The 26,941-nt window shown below is 33.4% G+C and overlaps 1 protein-coding gene across 1 annotated transcript in view; it reads right to left on the minus strand.

Moving 5' to 3' along the window:
- Window positions 1–2,472: 2,472 nt before the first annotated feature.
- LOC114324896 (pancreatic triacylglycerol lipase-like) overlaps window positions 2,473–26,941 on the minus strand; it is a 30,916-nt gene continuing 6,447 nt past the window's right edge. The window contains exons 2-8 of the mRNA XM_028272802.2: window positions 25,586–25,725; window positions 19,267–19,378; window positions 18,559–18,707; window positions 10,712–10,960; window positions 8,754–8,975; window positions 2,626–2,782; window positions 2,473–2,561 (exon numbers count right to left, since the gene is read on the minus strand). Coding sequence (XP_028128603.2) covers window positions 2,510–2,561; window positions 2,626–2,782; window positions 8,754–8,975; window positions 10,712–10,960; window positions 18,559–18,707; window positions 19,267–19,378; window positions 25,586–25,640 — 996 coding nt within the window. The 5' untranslated portion in view covers window positions 25,641–25,725 and the 3' untranslated portion in view covers window positions 2,473–2,509. The remainder of the gene's footprint in view (window positions 2,562–2,625; window positions 2,783–8,753; window positions 8,976–10,711; window positions 10,961–18,558; window positions 18,708–19,266; window positions 19,379–25,585; window positions 25,726–26,941) is intronic.

The raw sequence follows: 26,941 nt of genomic DNA on the forward strand, positions 1-26,941 counted from the left end.
GCAGCTAGAACTTAAAATAACTAACTTAAAGAACTAACTTAATAAAATAAACATTATAGAAGTTTTCCAGAGACTTTCGGCCCTTGGTAATAATGTAATTGTTCTTTCTGCATTTACATTTTTCAAAAATACTTATTAGTTTTCTCAGGATTGGACCAAGATTTTGCACCTACCCCCTTAAAGAGTAAATGAAAAAGTTTCGGGACTTCAAATTTGTATTCCTTAAACTGGGATATTCGTAAAAACGGGATTCTAATAATACATACAGTAAAAGTAAACCTTGAAATAACTACATGTGGATGTAGGTATGACTTTATATTATATTAAAATCATTAATAATTTAGTGAAAAGATTGGTTGAAATGAAAATGTATAATACCCAAGTTCAAAAATATTTTTTACCTTGGAACAGTTGTCAACTCGAAATACGAAACAACCGAAATAAGATCTAGTATTGAAAAGGACATAGCAACATTTAACAGCATGCATGAGAAATATTTTCACCCATTGCGACATAATATCTCTCCCACTAAAAATGCGGCTGCTAAAATGTTATTATTTCCGGTCTTGCTATATGGCGCAGAGGCCTGGACAATAATGGAAACATTAATGAAAAAGGTAGAGGCATTCGAGATGTGGGTGTACCCACGTATCCTCAAAATATCCTGGGCGACCCACACCAACGTACAGGTATTGCGTCGAATGGGAAAACAAAAAGAAATCTCATTTACAATTAAGAAACGAAATCTTAAATATTTCGGTCATATCATGAGGCATGATAAATATCGTATACTCCAACTGATAACGCAAGGTAAAATAGAGAGCAAACGCGGACCCGGAAGAAAAGACAGTCATGACTTAAAAACTTACGCCAATGATTTGGACAAAAATCGATCGAGTTATTCAGAAACGCCTCAAATGAAATTAAAATTGCCATGATGATAGCCAACGTCCACAACGGACAAGGTACTTGAAGAAGAATAAAAATATTTTTAGTACACCTAACCAAGGTAAAGTAATAACCAGCCAATGTATGTATACAATATGCATGCGTAAAATGCATGCATACAACTTTCTCTATTTTTTTTTGTGGAGTATTAAGCATTTATTTTTTTAGCTTAAAGAAGACATGGAAAATTATATGGAATATACACTCAGTAAAGCTGTGGTAGATTTATTTTTTTACAAGATGCCAATAAACCATACACCATTGTTACATCTACACTACAGTCGGTAGTTTATACGAATCGGCTTTCTGAAAACCTTCTTCCATTTTATTTGTTTATTTTTGTAAAACCCAAAATATGTCCTTACAAACAGTCTATCCACTTTAAACTAAACAAATTCACTATAAAACTCCACTTTAACCCTGATAAAACAAGAAGAGAACAAAATAAAATGACCTGAAACGTCAAACAGGTAAACAGTAACACTATGAGAATGGCGCGCGCTTGGGGTATGCAACTAGTGACGTCAGGCCAATAGAGAAGCGTTCTTGAAATTTAAAATAATGCTAGATTTCTAACAAAGATTTTTTATAGAAAGGCTTTTTCAATTTTGTTGAAATTTTGGACAATTATTCCTAGGGTGTTTCTTAATCGTTTTACATGTTTGAAATGACTTTTTAATTTTTTTTGAACATCCCTATTAATTAATTAATTGAATTAATAAGATGCTGATCAATCTCATAACAGAGAGAAAATACAGAGCATAACAATATATTTATATCCTACAAAAGCTGTTTAGGATTCTAACGTAAAAATATTTGAAAATCAAAAAGATGCTGTAAAATCTGCAAAAATTTAAAAATTGACATCAATTCTATAAATTTTCTTATTATTATATTATGCTGTATTTATTCCTGCTAAACAAAGCTAGTATGGCATTCGTGGTATTGGAATAAAACTACTATTACGTTGATTGCAAAATAAATTAAATGTAACGAAGTTTCAGTCCTAAATACCTTCTTCTTCTTACGGTGCCTATCCGTTTCGGAGGTGGCGATCAGCATGGCTATCCTAACTTTGCTTGCTGCTATTCTGAATAGTCCGGTTATCGATGTATTAAACCACCTTCTCAGGTTTTGTAGCCAAGATTTTCTTCTTCTCCTTGGTCCTCTCTTTCCGAAAACCTTGCCCTGAAGAATGAGTTGCAACAAGATATATCTCTGTTTATTCCTCATAACATGGCCAAGATATTCAAGTTTGCGCTCTTTGATGGTTTAAATTTACTCGCATTTCTTGCCTGTTTTACATAGGACCTCAACATAGTCACACGATCCACCCACGAAATTCTTTACATGCGTCTGTAACACCACATCTCGAATGCCTCGAGTTTTCTTAAAGAAGCTTCGGAAAGTGTCCGGGCTTCTACTCTGTATAATATCGAAGAAAATACATAGCATCCGATAATAGAGATAAAGATAGCCTTATACAGATAGGGATAGTCCTGCATACTAATTAAAAAAAACACATTCATTTATAATTTTATTGCTTAAAGTTATTACATTTTTAAATATCGAGAGCTGTAGGTCCAGTTTTGATGTAAAAATTCCCTCTCTGTCTGAAAAAGAAGATAATCTACTTTGATACATCATCTTCGTTCTGTAGATATGTTTGCAACTTACCTTTGGTCAATATATTCACCAATGTAGGTAGTATTTCCAGTTGAACAGGCTCCACTAATATATGCAGAATAATTGCTGCATTTGGTTATTAAAAATCTTTTTGGTTCATATAGTGATTGGACATATGTTCTGTATGCTTGATAATGATTGCAAAATACTAAAAAAATACATTAAACAAATATTTAGTAGTATACGAATAATATGTTCGGGATATTTATATTTAAAAAAATTATTTGTTTTCGAAATAAAAAGAATTTGTTCTCAGTGCAGAAAGTTCTTCCAGTTTTTGTCTTCTTTTTCTTCTTCCTTCTAGGGTTTAGCCAATAATTTAGTACTTGCAATCAGATTTTACATTAAACCTTAGCCAATTATACTATACTACCTCCGTAACTTTTGAACCGTTCATTTTGGAAGGATTATGCATAGGACCTTTTTTATTTCAAATTTAATGTAGAACATCTTTCTACAGAAGGTTATTCATGCTAAACCGCATAGTTTTAGAAATATTGACGAAAAACGTAAAAAGCTACGAATTTACCGATTTCTCCACCCTCTCCTTCCCAAACCCGACGCTCAAAATGGTGTGACTTTTTCTGAACATTATGTGGACCGTATAGAACAATTTGGTGTAGAAGGATAACTTTCACTTTGGATGTCTGGGTTTGGGTCTAGTTATACCATACTAATACTGAGAGAAAAATTTAATACCTTTTTTACACTTTTTAAATGATTGTTTAACTGCGGCTCACGAAAACTTTTAAATTTTGAAAAATGGCTCGGACTATCAAGGAGCTTGGCTACCCTTGATATAGAGTAAGAGTAAGAGATCGCCGGAAGAAGAGGCCAAGGCCGAAGAAGAATATTTCAGTTTGGTGTCAGTAATAAACTTTTCTTTGCTATAGCACTTCACAGGGCAAATCATAGGAAAATACTAAGCCGGATACAGACCAATGTAGAGAATAAACTTCAACCACGATTTTTATTAATAGTCCGTTCTTTAACGGTAAAATATTGGAAAACCTCTAAATTTTAAAGAACCGCTTGGATTGACATGAAATTTGGCTTACACATAGCTCACAAGTCAAACAAAAAAAGTGATATTGCGCCGATATGTGCTTTTGCCCTGGGGGTGGTTTTCGCCCCCTCTTAGGGGTGAATAAATATTCGTCCAAAGAAAGTCAGGAAATGGATAAACTGGCTAATTTTAAGTAACTTTTGTTCTATAGATTTTTTTCACTAAGTCAATACTTTTCGAGTCATTTGGCAGCGAATATGTTTATTTTTTCAACAAAATAACCACGCTTTTAGACGGTTTTTCGCGAAAAACTCAAATAGTAAGTATTTTGTCGAAAAAACATTCTTAGCAAAAATATAGCCTGTAGAAAATTAAAAAAAAAAAAGGTGTATACATTACGTCTCTACACCCAGTAGAAGCAGAATTATAGCTAATGAAAAATAGGTTCATATTCGTCAAATTCCAAATGCAATATTTTAACGTGGAATAACCAAAAATTAAGCACATTTCGTGGAAAACTCGTTTCAACTTTTTAAAGTGTTTAAAAAAATCTTCATTTTTGTTTTATAAAAAAAATTTCTAGCATCAAAATTAAACAAGTTACGCTCAAAATAAAGTTAGTCCCTTTTGGTTTTGGTAAAAAAATCGAGAAAATCACCCCCTAATTATTATCTTAAATGAACTTAATCGTTACGACTTCCCAAGTTTCTTGACTCATGTATATATTGTTTATATGCTCTATAAGTTTCATCGGTTCAAAGTCCTTATTATTGAAAGGGCTGTAGTTAAAAGGGGTTAAACGAGTCACTGATCACGAATGTATGCAAATTTAGAAACACCAAATCTTAATCAATTTTTGTCTAACAGAAAAACAAAAAAATACATGATATTCAGAAAAGCAAATCTGACTTTTTTTGTTTTTCGAGATTTTAGGTATTTCTAACAATTTTTAAGTTATTTTAAAAAAAAAGCATATTTTTCAAAATTTAGATTTTTAAAAATTTTACTTTGAAACCATTTTTTTTCAAAAATAAGCACTTTGAATCGACGAAATTTACAGATCATATAAACACAACATAAGTAAAATAATTTGTGGAGCGGTAACGATTAATTTCATTTAAGTTGCTAATTAGGGGGTGGTCTTCCCGATTTTTTTTTGCAAAAACAAAAGGGACCGTCTTTATTTTGAACGTAACTTGTTTAAATTTAATGCTAGAAACTTTTTCTAAAAACAGAAATAAAGCTTTTTTTAAACATTTAAAAAAAGTTAAAATGAGTTTTCCCCAAAAAGTGCTTAATTTTTTGGATATTTCACGTCGAAATATTCTATTTGAAATTTGGTGAATATGAATATATTTTTCATTGGCTATAACTCTGGTTCTACGAGATCTAGAGACCTAACGCGTACACCATTTTTTTTTACTTTTTTATGGGCTATATTTTGCTAGAAACGTTTTTTCGACAAAATACTTACTTTTTGAGTTATTTGCGAAAAACCGTCTAAAAATGTGGTTATTTTGTTGAAAAATGAACATATTCACTCGCAAATAACTCGAAAAATGTTGACTTGGCGAAAAAGCTCTATAGAACAAAAGTTACTTAAAATTAGTCAGTTTACCTATTTCCGGACTTATTTTGGACATATATTTTTTCACCCCAAAGAGGGGGTGAAAGTCACCCCCAGGGCAAAAGCACACATCGGCACAATATCACTTTTTTTCTTTGACATGTAAGCTATACGTATGCCAAATTTCATGTCAATCCAAGCGGTTCTTTAAAATTTAGAGCAAAAACCGTGAAAGAATGGACTATATATTACAAAGAAATAAAACGCAAATTATGTAAAAATAGAAAAATTGAGCTGGTCACCTTATAAGAATGAATAGTGACAGAAAATCTAGTAAAACGCTTAATTGACTTATGGTGTGACGTCGGCTAGTAGGAAGACCAAGGAAGAGGTGGATAGACGAAGTGATAACAGATTCTAAAGAGATACTGAGGGTGGACAACTGAATGAGAGCAGCCAGGGACAGAGATACTTGGAGGCGGATGCTGGGAAAGGCCACGGCCCGACTTGGGTTGTGGTGCCATAGGAGAGAAAATAAGCTTTTCATCTACATCATTTATGATCCTAATTTGTTAGTTATTATTGTTCTGTTATTTCTTCTTCTCTGACATACCTTTGTATACCTCCCACGTCTTATCATATACCTTCATGTCCTCACGTAATTCTTTTTAGCTTAAATGATGCTCTACCTAGTTGCACCTCAGATTCTTGGACATAATTCTATTAAAAATTAGTCATACACTATCTATGTATGCTATGTCCTCTATTTTCCACCTGATCATGGATGAAATGTAGTCGAACCCGCTTATTAGAGTACCGGTTATAGGAATATCCCGGTTTATGGAATATAAATTCGAGGTCCCGAAAAATTTCCATTTACTCCTTAATAAATATATCCGTTTATTGAAATACGTATTCATAAAACAATACCGCAAATTAGCATATTTTTTAGGTCAACGAATAAATTTTTACCTATAATTTCGAATTTTCTAAAAATTTAAATTATGTCTTGTATTATAATTTCTCGCCAAGGGCTTCGAAGGCCTGTAGTGCTGTTTTATTTATATTATTTGGATTTGTTAGATAGGTAATAAATATTTTATTGTGTTGTTATGAGTACCAATTTAATCGTTTACCGACAAATTCAGTCGTAAAATAATTTCCTTTGTCTAGAAACTGTTGCCACCAAGTTGCTTGTTATAAAATTTTTAAGAAACAGTTCGCCCATCCTAATCGCTTGTAAAGTTATAAAACTTTTTCGGGATGGCCAAACAATTGTAAATTGTTCTTATTTTTATAATTCAGAGCAACAAAAGAGACAGTATTTTATGTAACAAAAAAACAAGTTACAATTACCGATTATTTTTTGAAGACTAAATAAGTAATTTTCTTATTAAGTATATTATGTATTTTAATACGAAAATACATATTTACGTAATCTATATATTCCATACATTTCATATTAATTACTGTATGCATCCACATAATATAATATAATGTAATTTGGTTTGTTAATAACTACGTTACGCTATTGTAGTATGTACTATTATTACGTACAGTCGGAAAAATGATGAACGATCACATCAATCACTTATTTTGTTTAAGCATTTATTGAAGTTATACTTCTTTACCGGCGATAGAGGGCGATTTTTTTATATGTTAAAACCTATCAGCCCGGCGCATGCGCATTATAACTTTGTTCTGATTGGATGTTCAAATGACATGTCAAAAACTATCCTATATGGCAGCTGTGGTTTGGAGGTAAAGGTAAAGGTAAACAAATGTATAATATATTAGTTTTATTGTTGTGAGGACAGAAACAAAAAAGTTTATAATATTGTAGTGACTTTTAAATAGTTTTTAAAAGCAACAGGTACGTAATAATTGTTAATGTATCATGGGTATAAACCTACCTATTTGATCTGCCAAAATACATAGTATGTAATACTTTTATTTATATAATTTGATTACCATCAAAATTTCTATCAATATTCACCTAATATATTGTTTTTTTACTCTATGTTTTGTTGTATTTTTTCAATTCTAAATCATTTCAATTCAAAATTAAAATAATTTGATCAATTTTCAAAATATCAAAATATCACAAGTTTAATCCGTTTAGTTAGTCGATCTTCGTAAATAATGACACATAGTGTCCGTAGCTAAGCGGAGAAGGCGAATGAATTCCAATACCAACCGCTCTTATCAGCGCTGGTTCGAGTCACAATAGAAACTTTCTTTTTTGTTTTTTTTAATACATTTTATGATTGTAAGTATATTTATTATATAATTGTATTTTCAGAAAATACGTATTTAGTTAAAAAAATTTTCGACAATTAATGTTCAGACATCATTTGTGGCTTGTTTAATGTGTTTGTGTGTGTTTTATTCTTTTATTATTTTAATTTTTGGCACTGTTCTAATAAAAATGTTTGAGAAGTAGTAAGTATAAATTAGTTTAATATTTAAACAAAATATAAATAAAAAGTATATTAATTTCGTTTAAATCATATAATAGAAGTATAACTTCTTACGTGCGTACAAAGTACACACACATTCTTTTTTTAACAAACAAACGTTTGTTATTTATAGAAAAACACAGCAAATACAAAATAAGTGATTGATGTGATTGTTCATGGGTATTCTTTCATTTTTCCGACTGTATATTCGGTACACTTATTACGTCTAGTCACAAATGATCGGTTATTAGAATATCCTGGTTATAAGAATATTTTTGCTTGGCACGAAGGCTATTCCAATAAGCGGGTTCGACTGTAATACAAAAAATAAGAACAAAGAAAGGATACCAAATGAGATAAAAGCAACTTAAAATAATCTGCTATGCAGACGACGCAATACTAATATCTCTAAGTGAAGAAGATTTACAACGTATGCTGCACCAATTTAACATAACCGCTAGAAAATTAGCCGCAAAATAACAGCAAATCTAATAAGGTGTAAATTAGAGCTGGATGGTCAGATAATAGAAGAAGTTATAGAGTTTAAATATCTAGACATCACACTATCTAACTACAGAAAGCTCGAAACGAAAGTGGAACAAACAGAGCTGCAGGTTTTCTGAATGAAATAATATGAAGAAATAAAAATATCGGAAAGGAAGTGAAAGGCAGAATTTACAAAACAGCCATCAGACCAACAATGACATACGTGGCAGGAACATGACCTTATACAGAAAGGACAAAAAAATGCTAGAAACAGCAGAGATGAAAACACTTCGAGAAATCGATGGTAATGGTATATGAAATAAAGCTAAAAGTGAAGATATACGAAGGAGATGCAAAGTGGACAACATTAATAACTGGGTGAAAAACAGAAGAGTATAATGGAACGACCACATAAGCCGAATGACAACAAATAGAGTAGTAAGGACGGCGAGAGACGATTCCCCAATAAAAAGACGATCAGTGGGAAGATCACGAAAAAGTTGGTATGATAACTTACTGGAGGCACAGTGAAAAGCAGACATAGTCACATCTACACAAAAAGAAGATGACTATCTATGTAAAAAAATAAAATACATTTTACCCAACTCAGGTAGAGACAGTCCATTTCTGTTCAGAATGTCAAACACTGAACAACCAGGTTGTTTGATTCCACCATTATACCATATATCCAAATCTCCAACAGAATTGAATTCTCCGTTAAAGAAGGCATTCGTATGTAGAATATCGACGAACTTTCCATCTCCAACACCGATTTTTTGTGATTTTGGGAGAAGTACAAACAATGGTCCGGCTGGGTCTAGACCTAAAACAACCAGCTAATTTTTTAATATAAAAATGCAAAAATGTAGATATACAAACTCTTTGTGTACCATATATGTTTTTGAAGTTACTTCTCCAATAAGTACTGGTCTAAGTAGTCTCCAAGAAGTTCGTTTCATCAATAGCTTGACTGTTTCTTTTTCTTCTTCTTTTTGTGTAGACATGACTCTCTCTGTTTTTCAATATGATTCTAGTAAGTTGTCGTTCCGTCGTTTTCGTGGTCTTCCCACTGATCGTCTTCCTATTGAGAAACCGTCTCTCGCTGTCCTTACTACTTTATTTGTTGTCATTCGTCTTATGTGGTCGTTCGATTCTACTCTTCTGTTTCTTCTTCTTCTTTAAGTGCCGTCTCCCAAACCGGAGGTTGGATATCATCATCACTATCTTGACTCTATCTACCGTTGCTCTGAAGAGTTCTATAGAACTACATTTAAACCAGTCCCTTAAATTCTTCAACCAAGACACTCTTCTTCTTCTTATACTCCTTTCTCCTCTTGTACTTGTATAAGTACTTTTTTTAAAGGAATTTTTAAAAGGTTTAGTATGACACTGTCATGATCCATCAGTCTATTTAGTTCTTTTCAGCATTCCTCCTCCTCCTCAGTCGTTTCCTCATTGCTGAGTGTCGTGATTCCCTATAATACGAGCAACTGTCTCTTTCCATCGGCTTCTGTCCTGAGCTTCCCTCATGGATTCAGAGAATGTTTTTCCACTGGCTTTCTGTACTTGATACGTCCATCGAGTAGGTGAGCGACCTCTACTTCTGCGCCCTTCAACGTTTCCCGAAATTATAAGTCTCTCAAGAATATCATCACTTCTTCTTGCAATATGGCCGAAAAATTTTAAGACGGTGGAGAGGCAAATAGAGGAAAGTCGAGTCTGAATATTAAGCTCTTGGAGGATTGAGTAATTTGTTCTGTGTTCCGTCCATGAGATCCGAAGCATTCTTCTCCAGCACCACAATTCAAAGGCGCCAATCCTTTTTCTGTCGTCCGATTTCATTGTCCATGTTTCGGATGCGTAATTAAATATGGGACAAATTAAGGCACGTACTAATCTTATTTTGGTGTCCTTCGACAAGGAGCGATCTTTCCAGATTTTCGATAATCAACTCATAGCGTTTTTGGCCATGCCTATTCTCCTACGTATTTCTGTTTCACAAGATCCTGTATTACTGATGTAGGATCCTAGATAATTGAACTCGTTAACCACTTCAAACTGGTCTAAGGCTCCTGTTGTCTGAAGTGAATTTGAATAATCTACTATCATAATTTTTGTTTTTTGTTTATTGATCTTAAGACCACATCTATTGATTTCGGCCTCCACTAGCTGCAGCAGGCTGGACATTTCTACTTCGGATGCAGTTATTAATGTTGTATCATCTGCATATCTAAGATTTAAGATCTTCTTTCCTGCGATAGAAATACCGCCATTCCATTTGTCGAGTGCTTTTCTCATTATATATTCCCCATAGAAATTAAAAAGACTTGGAGATAGAATACATCCTTGTCGGACTCCTCTACCTATTTTAAAAGGATCGGACTTATGGTTTTCAATTCTTATTCTGGTTTCACTGTTCTCATATATTCTTTTCACCAGAGCTGACAAATGATCAGGAACCCCCATCTCATGTAGAACTTTCCACAAAACTGTTCAGTTTACTGTCAGCATTTCTAGATCATGGTAAATAGTACCCAATAACCCTATATTTATACGTACCTGTTACTCTTGCAGCTTTTCCAGACTTCATATTTTTCCCCGTCAATCCAGCTATTTGAGCACCTAGACTCATTCCTATGATATGTAGTGAAGACAGTTGCACACCTTGGTCTACTAAGAAATCTACAAATTTTGCGGAAAATTTTCCAATCGGTTCACAATTTAGAGCTGCCGTCAAGAAATTTAAGCCTGCTAGCAATCTTTCATTATTTACTAGAATAACATTGTAATCACCAATGTGTAGATATGCTAAAAAGGAAAAACAATTCTAAGTTTTAGATCCGAAAATAAAAACTTCTACTGGAACCAAGTTCTGGTGACATCCCAACTTCGTGCTTTCTAAAATTTTCAAAGCAAACGAACGATAAATATGAAGGAGGCTAGGAGGAATCTAAGATTGCATTCCACAAACTGTCTATTTATCAAGATAAAATTACATTGAATCTTGGTTTCTTGTACTCAGATAGGAGTTCAACTAATAGAAAATAAAAGACAGTTTAAATAATTGATGGATTTGACCGTTACTTGATGGAAGTTCATTTTATCTAACAATAAAACACTGAAAACGTCAGTTTTCTATATATACTTCCACAAAATTTATTACAACTAAGTGACTACAGCTGTTTCGGCAAAGTGCCTTTCTCAAGTGATTTAGTTTACAATGTGTTTGCCTTTTTAAGATCTTTAACTGAAGAAGTTGAGGAGTGGAAAGCTGTTTGTCTCGAGTTGGTCATTCAGAATTATATCTGTATTTTTTAATTTATTAATTTCCATAGATTCTAATAAAGATAGCTTAAGGCCTTTATTTTGAACATGCAGAATTTGAAACTCTTCCTTAAAAGAATGATTTTGATCTAGAATCTAGAAGGCAAAGTGCGTATGTAGAAGTGTCTGTTTTTCTATTGTTGAAAGCCATTTTGTGTTCTGCTATCCATTTGTCAAAGGTTCTGCCAGTTTGACCGATGTAAGTTTTCGGACAGTCACCACAAAATAGTTTGTAGACACCACTCTGTAGTTGTTTTCTTTTTCGGCTCTTATTGTTCTTAATATATTTGCTTAAGTTGTTGTTAGTTCTGAAAGCTGGTGTTACTCCTTTCTTTTTTATGTATCTGGCTATTTTTGTTGTTATCTTACCAGTATATATGATAGATAGAGTAGAAGGAACCGGGTTCTTTCTGTGGTGGTCGATAAACTAATTTCAGGGCTTTCTTATGGAGTTTTTGGTTCAAAATGTTATTAAGTGTTTGTTCGTTATAGCCATTGTTTACTGCTATTTGTTTAATGATGTTCAGTTCTATTTCGAAGTTATTTTTTGACATAGAAATTTCTGTCAGTCTATGTATCATGATACGGTAGGCTGCTAATTTGTGTTGTGTAGGATGGGATGATGAATTGTGTATAGTTGTGTCAATTCATCATCCCATCCTACACAACACAAATTAGCAGCCTACCATAGCATGATACATAGACTGACACAAAATCCCATGTCAAAAAATAACTTCGAAATAGAACTGAACATCATTAAACAAATAGCAGTAAACAATGACTATAACGAACAAACAATTAATAAAATTTTAAACCAAAAACTCCATAAGAAAGCCCTGAAATTAGTCTATCCACCACCACAGAAATAACCCAGTTCCTTCTGCTCTATCACATATACGGGCAAGATAACAACAAAAATAGCCAGATACATAAAAAAAAGTAAGGAATAACACCAGCTTTTAGAACTGACAACAACTTAAGCAAATATATATTAAGGACAATAAGAGCCGAAAGAGAAAACAACTACAGAGTGGTGTCTACAAACTAACTTGTGGTGACTGTCCGAAAACTTACATCGGTCAAACTGGCAGAACCTTTGACAAACGGATAGCAGAACACAAAAGGGCTTTCAACGATAGAAAAACAGACACTTCTACATACGCACTTTACCTTCTAGATTCTAGATCATAATCATTCTTTTAATGAAGAGTTTCAAATTCTGCATATTCAAAACAAAGGCCTTAAGCTATCTTTATTAGAATCTATGGAAATTAATAAATTAAAAAATACAGATATAATTCTGAATGACCAACTCGAGACAAACAGCTCCCCACTCCTCAATCTCTTCAGTTAAAGACTTTAGAAGGGCAAACCCATAGTAATCTATATCACTTGAGAAAGGCATTCTGCCGAAACAGCTGTAGTCACATAGTTATAATAAATTTTGTGGAAGTATAGAAAACAAACGTTTTCAGTGTTACGTTTTCAGTGTTTTATTGTTAGAAAGACAGTTTATATTTCAATTCGTTTCAGAGGTAACCATCATTCTCTTAAGTACGTTCCACCCTCTTATGAACCTTCAGAGAAGCTCTATGGTCTACTCTGAACCGAAAAAAAAACAGACTTCCTCCCTAAGCCAAATTATACAAAAAATTCGCTCCGAATTATTTTATTTAGATAGAATAGAAATATGCTTTATTGTTACTGAAAATACAAATTTTATGGACAAAGCTTAATTAAAGTCAGAAAAAAATAAATAAATAATATCTAACAATAAAAATAACAAATACAATTTTCTGAAATTTGATAAATCGTCAATATAAAAAAAATATACATAAATACAAAATATAAGTTAATAAAGTAAAGAAAAAAAAAACAAAATCGATATATTGCAACAATTTATAGAAATTGCAAAGTGAATATACAACAAAGTAAACTATTTATAGACATAGGAACTAATAAGTTTAAGCTGCTGCATGTGACACCCAAATATAGATAAGTTTGGTTACTTGTACATTACTGTAATTTCTTAGTTAGTCGTTAAGAAACTCTTCTACTGAATAATATGGTCTTTTAGATAGATGAGCTTTTGTCATTTTACGGAACTTGGGGAAAGATGTTGCAGATTTGAGTTGTAAAGGAAAATGGTTGTATAGTTTTTTTGCGGAATATAATATAGATTTCTTTACTAACTCAGAGGACGGGATCGGTAAATAGACATCAAAATTTGAATTTCTGGTGGAGTAGTCATGACGAGGCCTTGCTGGAAAGACATGCATGTGTTTACGAATTAAGCAAACAGTTTCTAAAATATATAAAGATGTAAGGGTTAAAATGCCGTGATCTTTGAAGTAACTTCTGCAATGTGTTGTTCTTCTGAAGCCAAACAGACACCTTATTGCTCTTTTTTATAATTTAAAAATAACATCTAATTGGGCAGCTGTACTAGAACCCCAAAAAGGAAGACCATATCGAAGATGAGACTCGAACAAAGAAAAATATGTTAGTTTAGAAGATGCTAAATTGAGTTCTTTCGAAAGAGATCTTATAGCATAGCAGGCTGAGGCGAGTTTCTTACTTAACAAATCGATTTGAAGGGACCATTTGAGGTTGCTGTCTAAAAAAATACCAAGGAATTTTACAGAATCAACGGTAGAGATCTGTTTGTTATTAACAAACAGAGGTTGGAGAGCACTTTTATAGGATAATGCTACTGTCTTATCCACGTTAAAAGAGAGTAAATTAGAGTCAGACCAGTTATAGTTGCATGAAGAGATGCAATAGTTGAGTTGCTCCAAGTGATACTGGTATCATCAGCAAAAAGAAAAATTTTTCCATCGATTTTTAAGTTAGTGATGTCATTTATAAAGATAAGGAACAGTAGAGGACCCAATACTAAACCTTGTGGTACTCCACATACAATGTTTTTGAGACTAGAGTCAGTATCATTTGCTCTAACTAGTTGTTTCCTGTTATTCAAGTAAGATTGAAACCAATTCAAAGAAGTACCTCGAATCCCATAGAAATTTAATTTTTTTATCAAAATGTCGTGATTTACACAATCAAAAGCTTTGGCATAGTCACAGAAAACAGTGGCAGTATAAAGATTATTGTTTAGTGTTTGGTAAACCTCATGAAGCACAGAAAACAAGGCATCAGTGGTACATTTATTAGTTAAAAAGCCGAACTGATTTTGGGATAAGATGTTGTTATCAATGAGAAAGGACATAAGACGGGTTTTTATGAGTCTCTCAATAATTTTTGAAAGTATCGGTAGTAAGGCAATAGGTCTATAGTTGCAAGCATTAGATTTTTAACCACCCTTATGAAGGGGAATAATAATAACTATCTTTAGGCACTCTGGGAATTTGCCTCTTACAAAAGAATCATTAATTAGTGAGACGAGGATTTCCAACACATTTTCTGTGAGATTTGAGAAGATTTTTATGGATAGTCCATCAGTACTACAGGATGATTTGCTTTTGATACTATTGATAGTTTGGATCAGTTCAGATATATCGATTGGTTTTAAAAAGAATGAATTCGAGAACACTCCTGAATTGGGGAGATAGGAAATGGGATCTTTTTGTGGCAAAATAGTATAAGTTATATTTTTACTCACATTAACGAAATATTCGTTTAGATTTTCCGGGTCTGGAAGGGCAAATGTTTGAGCTGCGTGAGTTCTATTTCGAAGATCGTTTATTATGGACCAAGTTTCTTTTGCAACACTTTTAGAGCTTTCCATACGATTTTGATAGTAGGCTTTTTTAGCTGATTTGATGAGTTTTAGATAGGTTACCCTGTACTTGGTGATATATTGAGTGACAGAGACGTCGGTAGCAAATTTCTTGATATACAATAGTGAACGCATATTTTTGGCTGATATGCGGATACCTTAGGTAGCCCAGGGTTTGTGATGTTTTGGCTTAATTGAAATTAAAGGAAATGCCTTATTGAAGATAGAGACAAGCTTTTCTATAAAATCGTTGAAATTATAGTCCACATCCGCAGAAGGAAAATGCCACTCAGAAGTTAAGCATAAATTTTGAAATTTATGAAAATTCCGAGCGGAAAAAATCCTACCTAAACGTCGGGTTTTCGAGGAGGGTTTGCTGAAGATGTTAAACTTCGTAAATACTGCTTCATGATCTGATAATCCCGCATTAATAATTGTAGAGCAGACATCAAGGGGTGAGAAATCTGAGACAATATAGTCAATTATGGTAGATGAAGTTTTTGTAATCCTTGTAGGAGAATTAATGCGCATTGAGAGACCATAAGATTCAAATATGTTGACCAAGGACATTTGGGTAGCACAATCAGCATCATAGTTAATGTTGAAGTCCCCGCATACAATTTTTCTGCTTCTATGAGGCAAGTCATCTAACAAATTTAGCAGGTTCTGAAAAATAGTTCCACAGGGGAGTCAGGTGATCTATAGATGCAAATAATGTAAAGATTAAGATTTTTATTATAAACTAGGGAAAACTCTAAGAAGGCTTCATTTAACAGAAAGTCATATTTTGTAATCAGAGAAAAATCATTATTTCTAGAAAGAATTAGGGTGCCTCCATGAGCTGAACTTGGACGATCATACCTAGCAATTGTGGTATATTTTTCTACAAAAAAAGGCTCGTTGACTTCAAGCCAGTGCTCTGTAACCGTAACTATCGGGGGAAATCCTAATTCTTCCAGAAACAAAAATAATTCGTCAGTTTTATTTCTTATAGAACGAATATTAATCAGAACCATACTAAAGATGTGGCTGCAGCGTCTAAAAGTAAATTATTGTTTATAATTTTGCTTATAAGGCAGTTCGTTGTTTTTTTATTTAGAGCAAACCATAGGCCTCTCTGAAGATCTCAAAGAGTAAAACGTATCCAAGAGGATAATGTTCGACTCTGAAACAGCATGAAATATTAACTGTCTTTCATTTTCTTTTAGTTTTACTGCTCTCTGAGTACAAGAAATCAAGATTTGATGGAATTTTACCTAGATAAATTGACAAGTTGTGGAATGCAATTGTAGATTCCACTAGTCTGCTTTATTTATCGTTCTGTTGGCTTACACATTTTAGAAGACACGAATTCAGGTTGTTGAACCAAAATCTTAGTTCCAACAATGTCTTTAGATCTAAGACTTCTATTGTTTTTAAAATATTAAATATTTCACAATATCGAGATCACTGGAAAAACACAGAGAGATCTATGTTTAGAGGTGGAAGTTACAGGATGTTAATGATAATAATGATGATGAATAACCTCTTCTTCTTCTTCTTCTTCTTCTTTTTGTATAGACATGACTGTCTGTTTTTTTAATGTGCCTCTAGTAAGTTGTCGTTCCATTGTTTTCGTGGTATTTCTATTGGGGAACCGTCTCTCGCTGTCCTGACTATCCTATTTGTTGTCATTCGGCTTATGTGGTCATTCCATTCTATTCTTCTGTTTCGTACCCAGTTATTAATGTTATCCACCTTGCACCTCCGTCGTATATCTGTACTTCTAGCTCTGTCCCATAGAGTCTTACCATCGATTTTTCGAAGGGTTTTCATTTCCGCTGTTTCGAGCAATCTTTTTGTCCTCTCTGTGTCGGGTCGTGTTTCTACCGCGTATGTCATTATTGGTCTGATGACTGTTTTGTAAATTCTGCCTTTCATTTCTTTTCCGATATTTTTATTTCTCCACATTGTTTCATGCATGTAATCTGCGGCTCTGTTTGCACTATTCACTTGATCTTCCACTTCTGTTTCGAGCCTTCCGTGGCTAGATAGTGTGATGCCTAGGTATTTAAACTTCATCGCTTGTTCTATTATCTGACCTTCCAGCTCCAATTTACATCTTAGTGAATCTGCTGTTATAACCATGCATTTAGTCTTTTTTGAGGAAATTAACATGTTAAATTTTCTGGCGATTATGTTGAATTGGTGCAGCATACGTTGTAAATCATCTTCACTTTGAGAGATTAGTATTGCATTGTCCGCATAGCAGATTATTTTAAGTTGTTTTTTAGTCCTGTCGCCAGGGGGGATACAACGGCCTCCTTAATTCAGATGGACTTACCCAAGTTTTTTATGTATTTTGACCCGTAGAACACGAATTTTTTGGGTAACAGTTGATCCGGATGTCGATAAGATTGTTATGAACAAAGAACTTGAGGAATTACATAACAGCGATTTTTCGCAAAACAAAACATTTTTTTGTATTATTTGGGTGAGTCTCAGCAAAAAATGGTCTTACAATTTTTTTTAGGCTGCATACTTTTCGAAATACACGCGGTTGAACTTTCAAAAAATCGATAAAGTGCAATTTTTGGACCCGAATATAACTTTTGATTAAAAAATAAAATAGCAATTCTGCTTAATGCATTTGAAAGTTCAAGTCAAATTCTATCGGTTCTGATTATTTGCATTGCTAAAAATTAAGTTTTTATTTGTTAAACAAAGCCATAAACACATAGTGTTTCCCGTGCCCAATGCATACGTTTTAATGTACGTAATCTACGTAGAGATTGTCTGTATACGCGCTTACTCGTTGGATTTCAAATGAGAAATGCATTGAAAACATCATTCAATCACTATGTGTTTATAGCTTTGTTTAACAATAAAAAAATTAATTTTTAGCAATGAAAGTAATCAAAACCGATAGAATTTGTCTTGAGCTTTCAAATGCGGCAAGCAGAATTGCTATTTTATTTTTCAATCAAAAGTAATTCAGGTTCAAAAATTGCAATTTTTCGATTTTTTGAAAGTTCAACCGCGTATATCTCGAAAGCTATGCATCCTACGAAAAAACTTTTAAAGACATTTTTTGCTTAGAATGAGGATGACCCAAAAAAATACAAAAAAATGTTTTGTTTTGCGAAAAATCGCTGATATGTGATTCCTCACGTTCTTTGTTTATAACAATCTTATCGACATCCGGATCGACTGTTACCCAAAAAATTCGTGTTCTACAGGTCAAAATACATAAAAAAAAACTTGGGTAAGTCCATCTGAATTAAGGAGACCGTTGTAACCCCACTGGCGACAGGACTATTTCTCCCATTTGGATGAATAACCTTAGTATTAAAAATATATTTACCATTTCTCATTTGTATTGCATTATCAGACTGTGACGATTCCAAAAATCCATGGAAGAAAATTACCGTAGGTCTATTATAGTTTATATTTGATTTTTTTAACGTTGCAATATCTCCAGTACGTAGGATATGGGGTACTTCAGGATTTAATCTATAAATAATACATACAATACGTTGAGGGCCGGTTGTTCGAACGCTAATCAACAATGATCATTATCAAATATTTAATTACTGTCACAACTGTCAATGTCAACTTTGATTGGGTTGCTGAAAACGTAATTATTGATTAGAATTATGAAATTAGTTAATCAATTATGTTAATAATTGTTATGTTAATTGATTTACTGATCTCATAATTATAATCAATTATGTTTTCAGCAAGCCAACCAAAGTTGGCATTGACAGTTGTGACAGTAATTAAATATTTGATAGTGATCATTGTTGATTAGCGTTCGAACAACCGGCCCTTAGTGTTCGATTATATATAGACCACTGAAGAAAGCGGTAAAATCGGCAACATTGCTTATGAGAATGAGTTGCATTGCCACTGTAGAATGACAAATGATTGAATGAACCGGCACGAATCAGGTGCATTAGGTGGGAAGCGGTAAGCAGTGTTGCCATTTATAGGCCTTATATCTAATTTAAAACTACACGATCTGTATGACATTTTTTTCTTTACTATATTTACATACAAAAACAAAGTTTACCTTGTATACAATTCAAATATTGTATCTCTAATAGGATCTATTTCAGGGCATAGTCTTCTATTTATAGAGTATAATTGGTATGTTCCATTTTGAAAATTTATCTTTGGAGGACCTAAAAATAGATTTTAAACAAAGATTAGAATCTTTTCAGTTGTTATGAAGACCTGAAAACCAAGTAAAAGTAAATAATGAAATATCAGACAGTTTCCTGACTTCCAGTTACTCACTTTCATCTATTCTCTTTAGTATCCGCCTAGAAAACATGCTGCGGAAAGCCAATAAATAAAAAAGGAATTATATATCACAAAAAGCATCAATGCGTGGCGTTCGCTGATGATATAGAAATGGTAGCAAGAAGCAAACAGGAAGTGATACGGATAAGTAAAGGAATTTTCTAGCTTTCTATGCATAGAATGCATAGACCAAGAATATGTAAGAGGAAAGTATTTAATAGTACAAACAAATACTAATAAAAAGATTCGTGGAAGTTGAGAGGTTCGAATATCTAGGAACAATTATAACACGAAAGCCAAATATAGAAGAAATCCAAAATAGACTAATGACGGCGAACAAGTGTATTTGTGCATCAAATAGGTTATTAAGAAATAAATCTATATCAAGAGGTGCCAAATTAAGAATATAGACCCACATAACAATTTCATGTTCTTAGTAGATTCATAGAACATACTTTTCAGAAAAAGTATATACTTAGAATATGCGTAATTACCATTGCGAATGTGCAGAGCATATACTGAGTATATACTACATTACAGTACTTAAACGTTCTATGTATATACTTAGAATGTACTACCGCACTTCTTTTCAGTATATACCAAGAACATACTTTTTAGAAGATTCTAAGGAGGTGCTATAAACCTTCTATTTATATACTTAGAATGTACTATCGCACATATTTTTAGTATATGGGAAGAATATTCCAAGGAAGTGCTATATACCTTCTAGTTACATACTTAGAATGTACTAGGGCACATATTTTTAGTATGTGGGAAGAATATTCCAAGGAAGTGCTATATACCTTCTATGTATATACTTAGAATGTACTATCGCACATATTTTTAGTATATGGGAAGAATATTCCAAAGATGTGCTATATTTCTCAGAAGTATGTTTTCAACATCACCCAATCTCATCCTAGGTTCTACTAATATATTATATTTACATATTCTAATTGCATATGAGAATGTATAGTTATTACATTCTACAATATTACGTAAAAAGTAAGTATAAAATATATAAACTTTAGTTAGTTATATAGGTACCTATGTATAATAAATATTATATGGGTAAGTAGCCTTATATAAAATATAAGTAATATATTTAGTTATTATGTGCACATCAAAATAAAAATGCTGCTTATATAATTATATAATAGCCAAATATATAATATAATATGTATGTAAATTACTAAAATTTATAGGTATCTATATACATTATACATACTTTTACTTACTAGGTATTTAGGAAATATTGAAGTACCAATATGAATTTATTATTTTCAAGCTGCTTTTTATGTTCTTAAAATGTTTTAGTCCTTGTAGCTAGAAATACAGTCGCTTCTTCCTCACAGTGTAGACATAAATGCCTTAATAACTGTACTGGAAACTATTTTCATATTTTGCCTTTTTGTTACCTACCCCCTTCCCTTGTGCAGGTATAAAATATGCAATGCAAGGGTCCGAATAACAATGAATGGCCGTTTCCGGATTCTCGAAAATTATAGGTAAAAATATTTTTATGGTATAAACTCAAATCAAAATGGTGTATTCATTTCAATTGAAAACGAAATCATTTTTCTTCAATAGAATTAAGTTTTAAACTTTTTTACCATACAATTAAAACGGTTTAAAAAATGATGAATTAGATAGTTCAGTAGTACCTACCTACCAAAATACCTACATTTTATTAATTATTCTTAACGCGAAGTTGATAATCTATAGGCTAACATTATTCTTCTTCCGATAGGTACATACAGTATATTCTTTTTAAGATATTTTAAAAGTATATACAAGTATGTGTTAAGCATATACTTTTGCATATACTTACGCATATACTAAGAATATTCGATTAAGGTATATTCTAAGAATAAACTTTTACGAACATTCCGAGATACTGCGTACACGAATGTGCTCAGTATATTCGGTGCAAGAATATTCTTCGAAGCACATGCAAAGAACATGAAATTTAGAATGTTTTTTATGGTACATGCTATGCTTGTACTACGCATATACTAAAAAGGATATACTTCGACGAATGTTGGCAGGATATGCTTAGAACATGATGCGAACATCATTGTTATGTGGGGAGAACGGTTAACTCGGACATTAAATAAAAAGCAACAAGAAATTTAAAAAGAAAAGAGAGCCTATGAAAATAGACAAATAGAAAAAATGGAAGAAAATTTCAAAAACAACGAAATTAGAGGGGCTTACGGATACCTAAAAAGATAAGAAGTGGGTATAAACATCAAACAAGTCTATGTAAAGATGAAAGTGGGCAAATAATCAGTGACCAACAGAAAGTCACAGAAACCTGGAAGCATTATTTTCAGACCCTACTTGCAACACAAGTAGACATGGAAGATGAAATGGGTATGAACTACGTAGAAGAGGTATATAGAGAAAGTTTTCGAAGCTATTAAGGCCCAGAAAAACAATAAAGCTCCGGGAGTTGACGAAATACCAGCAGAACTGTATAAGGTAGGTGGCGACCATCTAGCAAGTCACATCCACGCGCTCATCAAAGACATATGGAAAGAAGAGAAAATACCCGACGACTGGAAGAAAAATATAGTATACCCGATCTATAAAAAAGGAGACAAACTCCAGTGCAAATACTACCGTGGAATCTCTCTACTATGTACAGCATATAAAGTCCTCACGTATATTATAAACCAGCGGCTCCAACCACTAGCAGAAAATATTATTGGAGAGTATCAGACGGGCTTCCGACGGGGAAGATCGACACTGGATCAAATATTTACAGTCAAACAGATCTTGAGAAAATCATGGGAACACGATATTGATATTCACAACGTGTTTTTAGACTTCAAACAGGCATAGAACTCAGTCAAAAGGAACAAACTATTCTATATATTGGCTGAATTGGCGATACCACACAAGCTAATAGGACTCGTTAAAGCCACAATGGATGAAACTCAGACATGTGTACGAATACAAAACCACCGGCGAGACTTTTTCAAAATTTCGCAGGGACTAAATCAGGGAGATGGGCTGGCGCCAATATTGTTTAACCTGCCACTGGAGTATGCGGTTAGGCAAATGCAAACTGGACGAGGAAACCTACTGACCAACCGAACGGTTCAACTGGCCGCTTATGCCGATGATATTACTATTATGAGTATAACATCAACAGGAGCACAGGAAACATACGCAGAGTTAAAAACACAAACAAAAATGTTTGTGATTTCGAAATTAACACAGAAAAAACAAAAATAATGACTCAGACGAGAAGAAATATAGTCCCACAAAATAGTATACATAAAGATGATATTGAAACGGTTGGAAAGTTTACATACCTGGGAGTAGAAATATATACCGACGGATCAGAAGATCGAGAAATACGGAAGAGAATAACGCAGGCAAACAGAGCTTATTTTGCCCTCTATTTGTCCCTGTGAGGGAAAACGGAATCTTCAGAAGTCGATACAACAACGAACTTTATCAACTTATAAGGAAGCACCCCTGTCAGACTTCATTAGAATACAAATATTGCAATGGGCCGGACATGTAATAAGAATGGGAGAGGATAGGCTACCAAAAAGAGCACTGAATGCTAGAATGCAGGGAAAGAGACAGGTTGGAAATCCAAGAAAGCGCTGGGAAGACACAGTAAACAGCGACGCACAAGCCTTTGTAGGAGTCCGTGTATGGAGAAGATTAGCCACAGATAAGCAAGGGTGGAGGCAAAAAATAAAGGAGGCCAAGGCTGAATTTGGGCTGTAGTGCCGTAGAAGAAGAATAATAAGAACAGCTGAAGACAGAGAAGAGTTTGCAATTGTCATAGCCAACCTTTATTGAGGAGAGGATACTTTAAGAAGAAGAAGATAAAATTTGAAAGCAAGTAAGGAAAGCTACACTGTTGAAAATACTCCCTTGACGAAAAATATTAAAATTTGCGTCCGTAGTTAATAGAACTAACACGACTGGCGTAATTGTTGGCAGATTTTCTTCCATTTGCAAATTCGTTAATTGGCGATAGGATTTAGTGTCCTCAGTCATATAAACCCAAATAAATATTAACAAAAATTCATTAATGACCGAAATCCATAGAAATAAAAAAAATATAGCTAAAAAATATAGCGGAAGATTAGAATTATCATCATCCACAATCAGTTAATCGCGTCCACTGCTAGACATTGGCCTCCCTCAGTTCTCTTCTTTTTACGTCATCGGCCCATCTATTCGGTGATCGTCTTCGGATTCTTTTATAGTTTCTGGACCTCCATTACATGATTAGTTTTTTCCACCGTCCATCTTGTTTTCTAGCTAAGTGCCCTGCCCAGTTCCACTTAAGCGTCGTGATTCTTTCGATCACGTCTTGAACTCTTGATCTTTGCCTTGTTGGTTTGTTATGTGGTCTCGAAGGCCCACGTCCAGCATTGCACGTTCTATCGCTCGTTGTGCAATTTTGAGTAAATTTGCGGATTTTTGCGTCAGTGTTAAAGCCTCTGCTCCATAAGTTTGTACGGCAAAACACATTGGCTACAATTTCACTTGAGACACTTTAGTCTAAGAGCTAGAGCCGAAAAACATCGTCATAAGGAATATGGAGTTTGGCATGTGAAATATGTCAATTATATATTGATAATTATTACCCCTTTCAGGCTGACACCTCAGGGGATACAGGAAGTAGCAATAAGAGATGAAAGGGGAAAGTTAGTGTAGTCTTTAAAGGTTTTCACCTCCTATTTTGTTAAACCTCCATCGATTTGCAGAAAATTGGTGACTAGTTAGAGCATACCTCAAGAAATAAAAATGATTTGGTGCCAACTTGCACTTTTACCCTGGGGGTGGATACCACCTCTTCTCAGGGGTGAAAACTATTTTATTAAAAATAACCCCACAAATCGATAGAGGGACAAATTATAAGTAAAATTTGTAATATCATGTTATTAAAATAAATCAATACTTTTAGAGTTATTAAAGATCCAAGATTTGTCTGTTTAAGAGCACATGCGTGAAGTTACGGATGATAAACAGAATATATTAATTTATTGTATGTTACTAAAATATTATTTTTATATTATTTCGATATTAGAAATTTAGCAAAAGTGTACTTATTCGAATATGTCAAATGTCAAATTGGACATTGGACAGTTTCTGGACATATTCAGTTTATATTAATAGAAAAAATTCAATTAAATATCGAAATAATATAAAAATAATATTTTACTAACATACAATAATTAATTAATATGTACTTTTTATCATCCGTAACTTCACGCATATGCTCTTAAATAGACAAATCTTTGATCTTTAATAACTCAAAAAGTACTCATAAAAGTATAACATGATATAACAAATTTTACTTAAAAATTGTCCCTCTATCGATTTGTGGGGTTATTTTAAATAAAATAGTTTTCGCCCGCGGGAAGGGGTGGTATTCACCACCAGGGTAAAAGTGCAAGTTGGCACCAAATCAGTTTTGTTTTTTGAGGTATGCTCTAACTAGTCACCAATTTTCATGCAAATCGATGGAGGTTTAACAAAATAGGAGGTGAAAACCTTTAATGACTGCACTAACTTTCCCCTTTCATCCCTTATTGCTACTTCCTGTATCCACTGAGGTGTCAGCCTGAAAGGGGTCATAATTGTCAATATACAATGGACACATTACACAGGAAAAACTCCATATTACTTATGAAGATGACTTTTCGGCTCTAGCACTCCGTCTACTTGGGAATTGCACTTTTTAGAATATGGCTTATTTTGTTAATTGTTGCCCATGTTAGACCTACTTTCGTCTGCATTTCGTTTGTTTGATTGTCTCTGCTTATTTTGATCTCGTGCTCCAGATATTTGTAGTTGTCTGTTTGTTATGGTATTGTTTTCAATAGCTATATTGACAGAGTTTGTTTGTTGTATGGTATTGTTGCCAATAGTTATATTGACAAAGGTTATACCTAATAAGGTATGAGAAAGAGTAAAATAATATCTACAAAAATTTCAATAAGTAGTATGAGTCCGCAATATATAACTAACTATATTTGCTTTAGTATGGCACAAAAACTTTTTAAATATGACCTAAATAATTCTATAAATATACCATAAATTCTTACCTGGATGGGCATATAGTGCACAAAGGGTGACATTTAACATTCCTTGAATTAACATTTTAAACTTTTCTAAAGTATTTGTTTTCCTTGGATTCACTTATCGTACTATTCATCAGTTTTAGGTGGATTAGGATATTTTTGACCTAAAACATTTAATTGCTCTGTAATCGATATGCATCAAACGGTTGGGAATAACTTAGACACTTTTCTTCTTATTATACCGCAGTGCTTGTCCAGTGAAAAGTGCAATAATGTAATATTTAGAGCCTCAGGTGACTGAGACCCCGGAAGTCCTGAAGATGACATCAGAGAGGCTGTCGAAAGCTCGGCCTAGAAACCAACGACGTGGCTCAACCCGGAAGATTGGTAACTTTAATTTTAATATTGATTCTAATAATAGTAATGATTAGCTTTAAGTTTCATTGTATAACCGAGGAAACCTTTCTGAACATATATAATATTTGTTTAAAAAATATTGTTAAATATTTTCTAAATAATAATATACATACTGCTATCAATTAACTTAAATAACAGAAACATTGTGTAAAAGTTATATTTATACTTAGGTGATATAACTGTAAGGGGAGATAACAACTTACTTAGGTAAATAACAAAAACAAGTAAAATATAAATTTGCTTGGCTAATTACTGTAATAAATTACTTAATTGACAACTAGCGGTGTTGCCAAATCAGTGTAAATTTTAAAATTAGAAAACCAAAAAATTTATTGTAAAGAGTTCATTTAAGGCTATGAGCATTGATAGAAACTTAGTTCTCTTATGGATTGACTGAGATCTCGTTTTTCCGCGGTGCTATACATACAACAATGGCGAAGAATGATTTATCGAGTGAGAACGAAGAACGATAGAACGATGAATAGTATCCCGAATAAAGTATGTGCTTCCTAGTGGCGAGATACCGGCAACAATGCATTGGCTTATAGGGCAGACCTTACAGTAGGGAGCCTGGCCTATACAGAAAAATGCAAGCGGGTGTGGGGTAATACTGCACTTTGGTTGCATTGGTGGTGTATTGGCTAAACGTGCAGGGCAGGGTATGGTGCTGATAGAAAAGGCATTCAGGCATCAAATATCCAAACAAAATCTTTTCAGGCCATAAAAATGAAAAGGCCTTCTCCAAAGATATAAAAATTTATACTGGAATGATGGCATCTCCTGAGGTAAAATGTGCCGGAAGTAAAATGAGCCTCCGTTCGGATTTCCGGGTGAGGACTATCTCAGGGGGAACACCATTACAGGTTAGAAAAATCAGGATAGGGTCGTGGAATCTTGGTAGTCTTACAGGTAAGAGTCTGAAGTTAGTGGATGCGCTCAAACGAAGGAGAGTTCAAATTGCTT

Source organism: Diabrotica virgifera, chromosome 9, assembly GCF_917563875.1.
Source record: "Diabrotica virgifera virgifera chromosome 9, PGI_DIABVI_V3a".
In the NCBI taxonomy this organism is placed as follows: Eukaryota; Metazoa; Arthropoda; class Insecta; order Coleoptera; family Chrysomelidae; genus Diabrotica; species Diabrotica virgifera.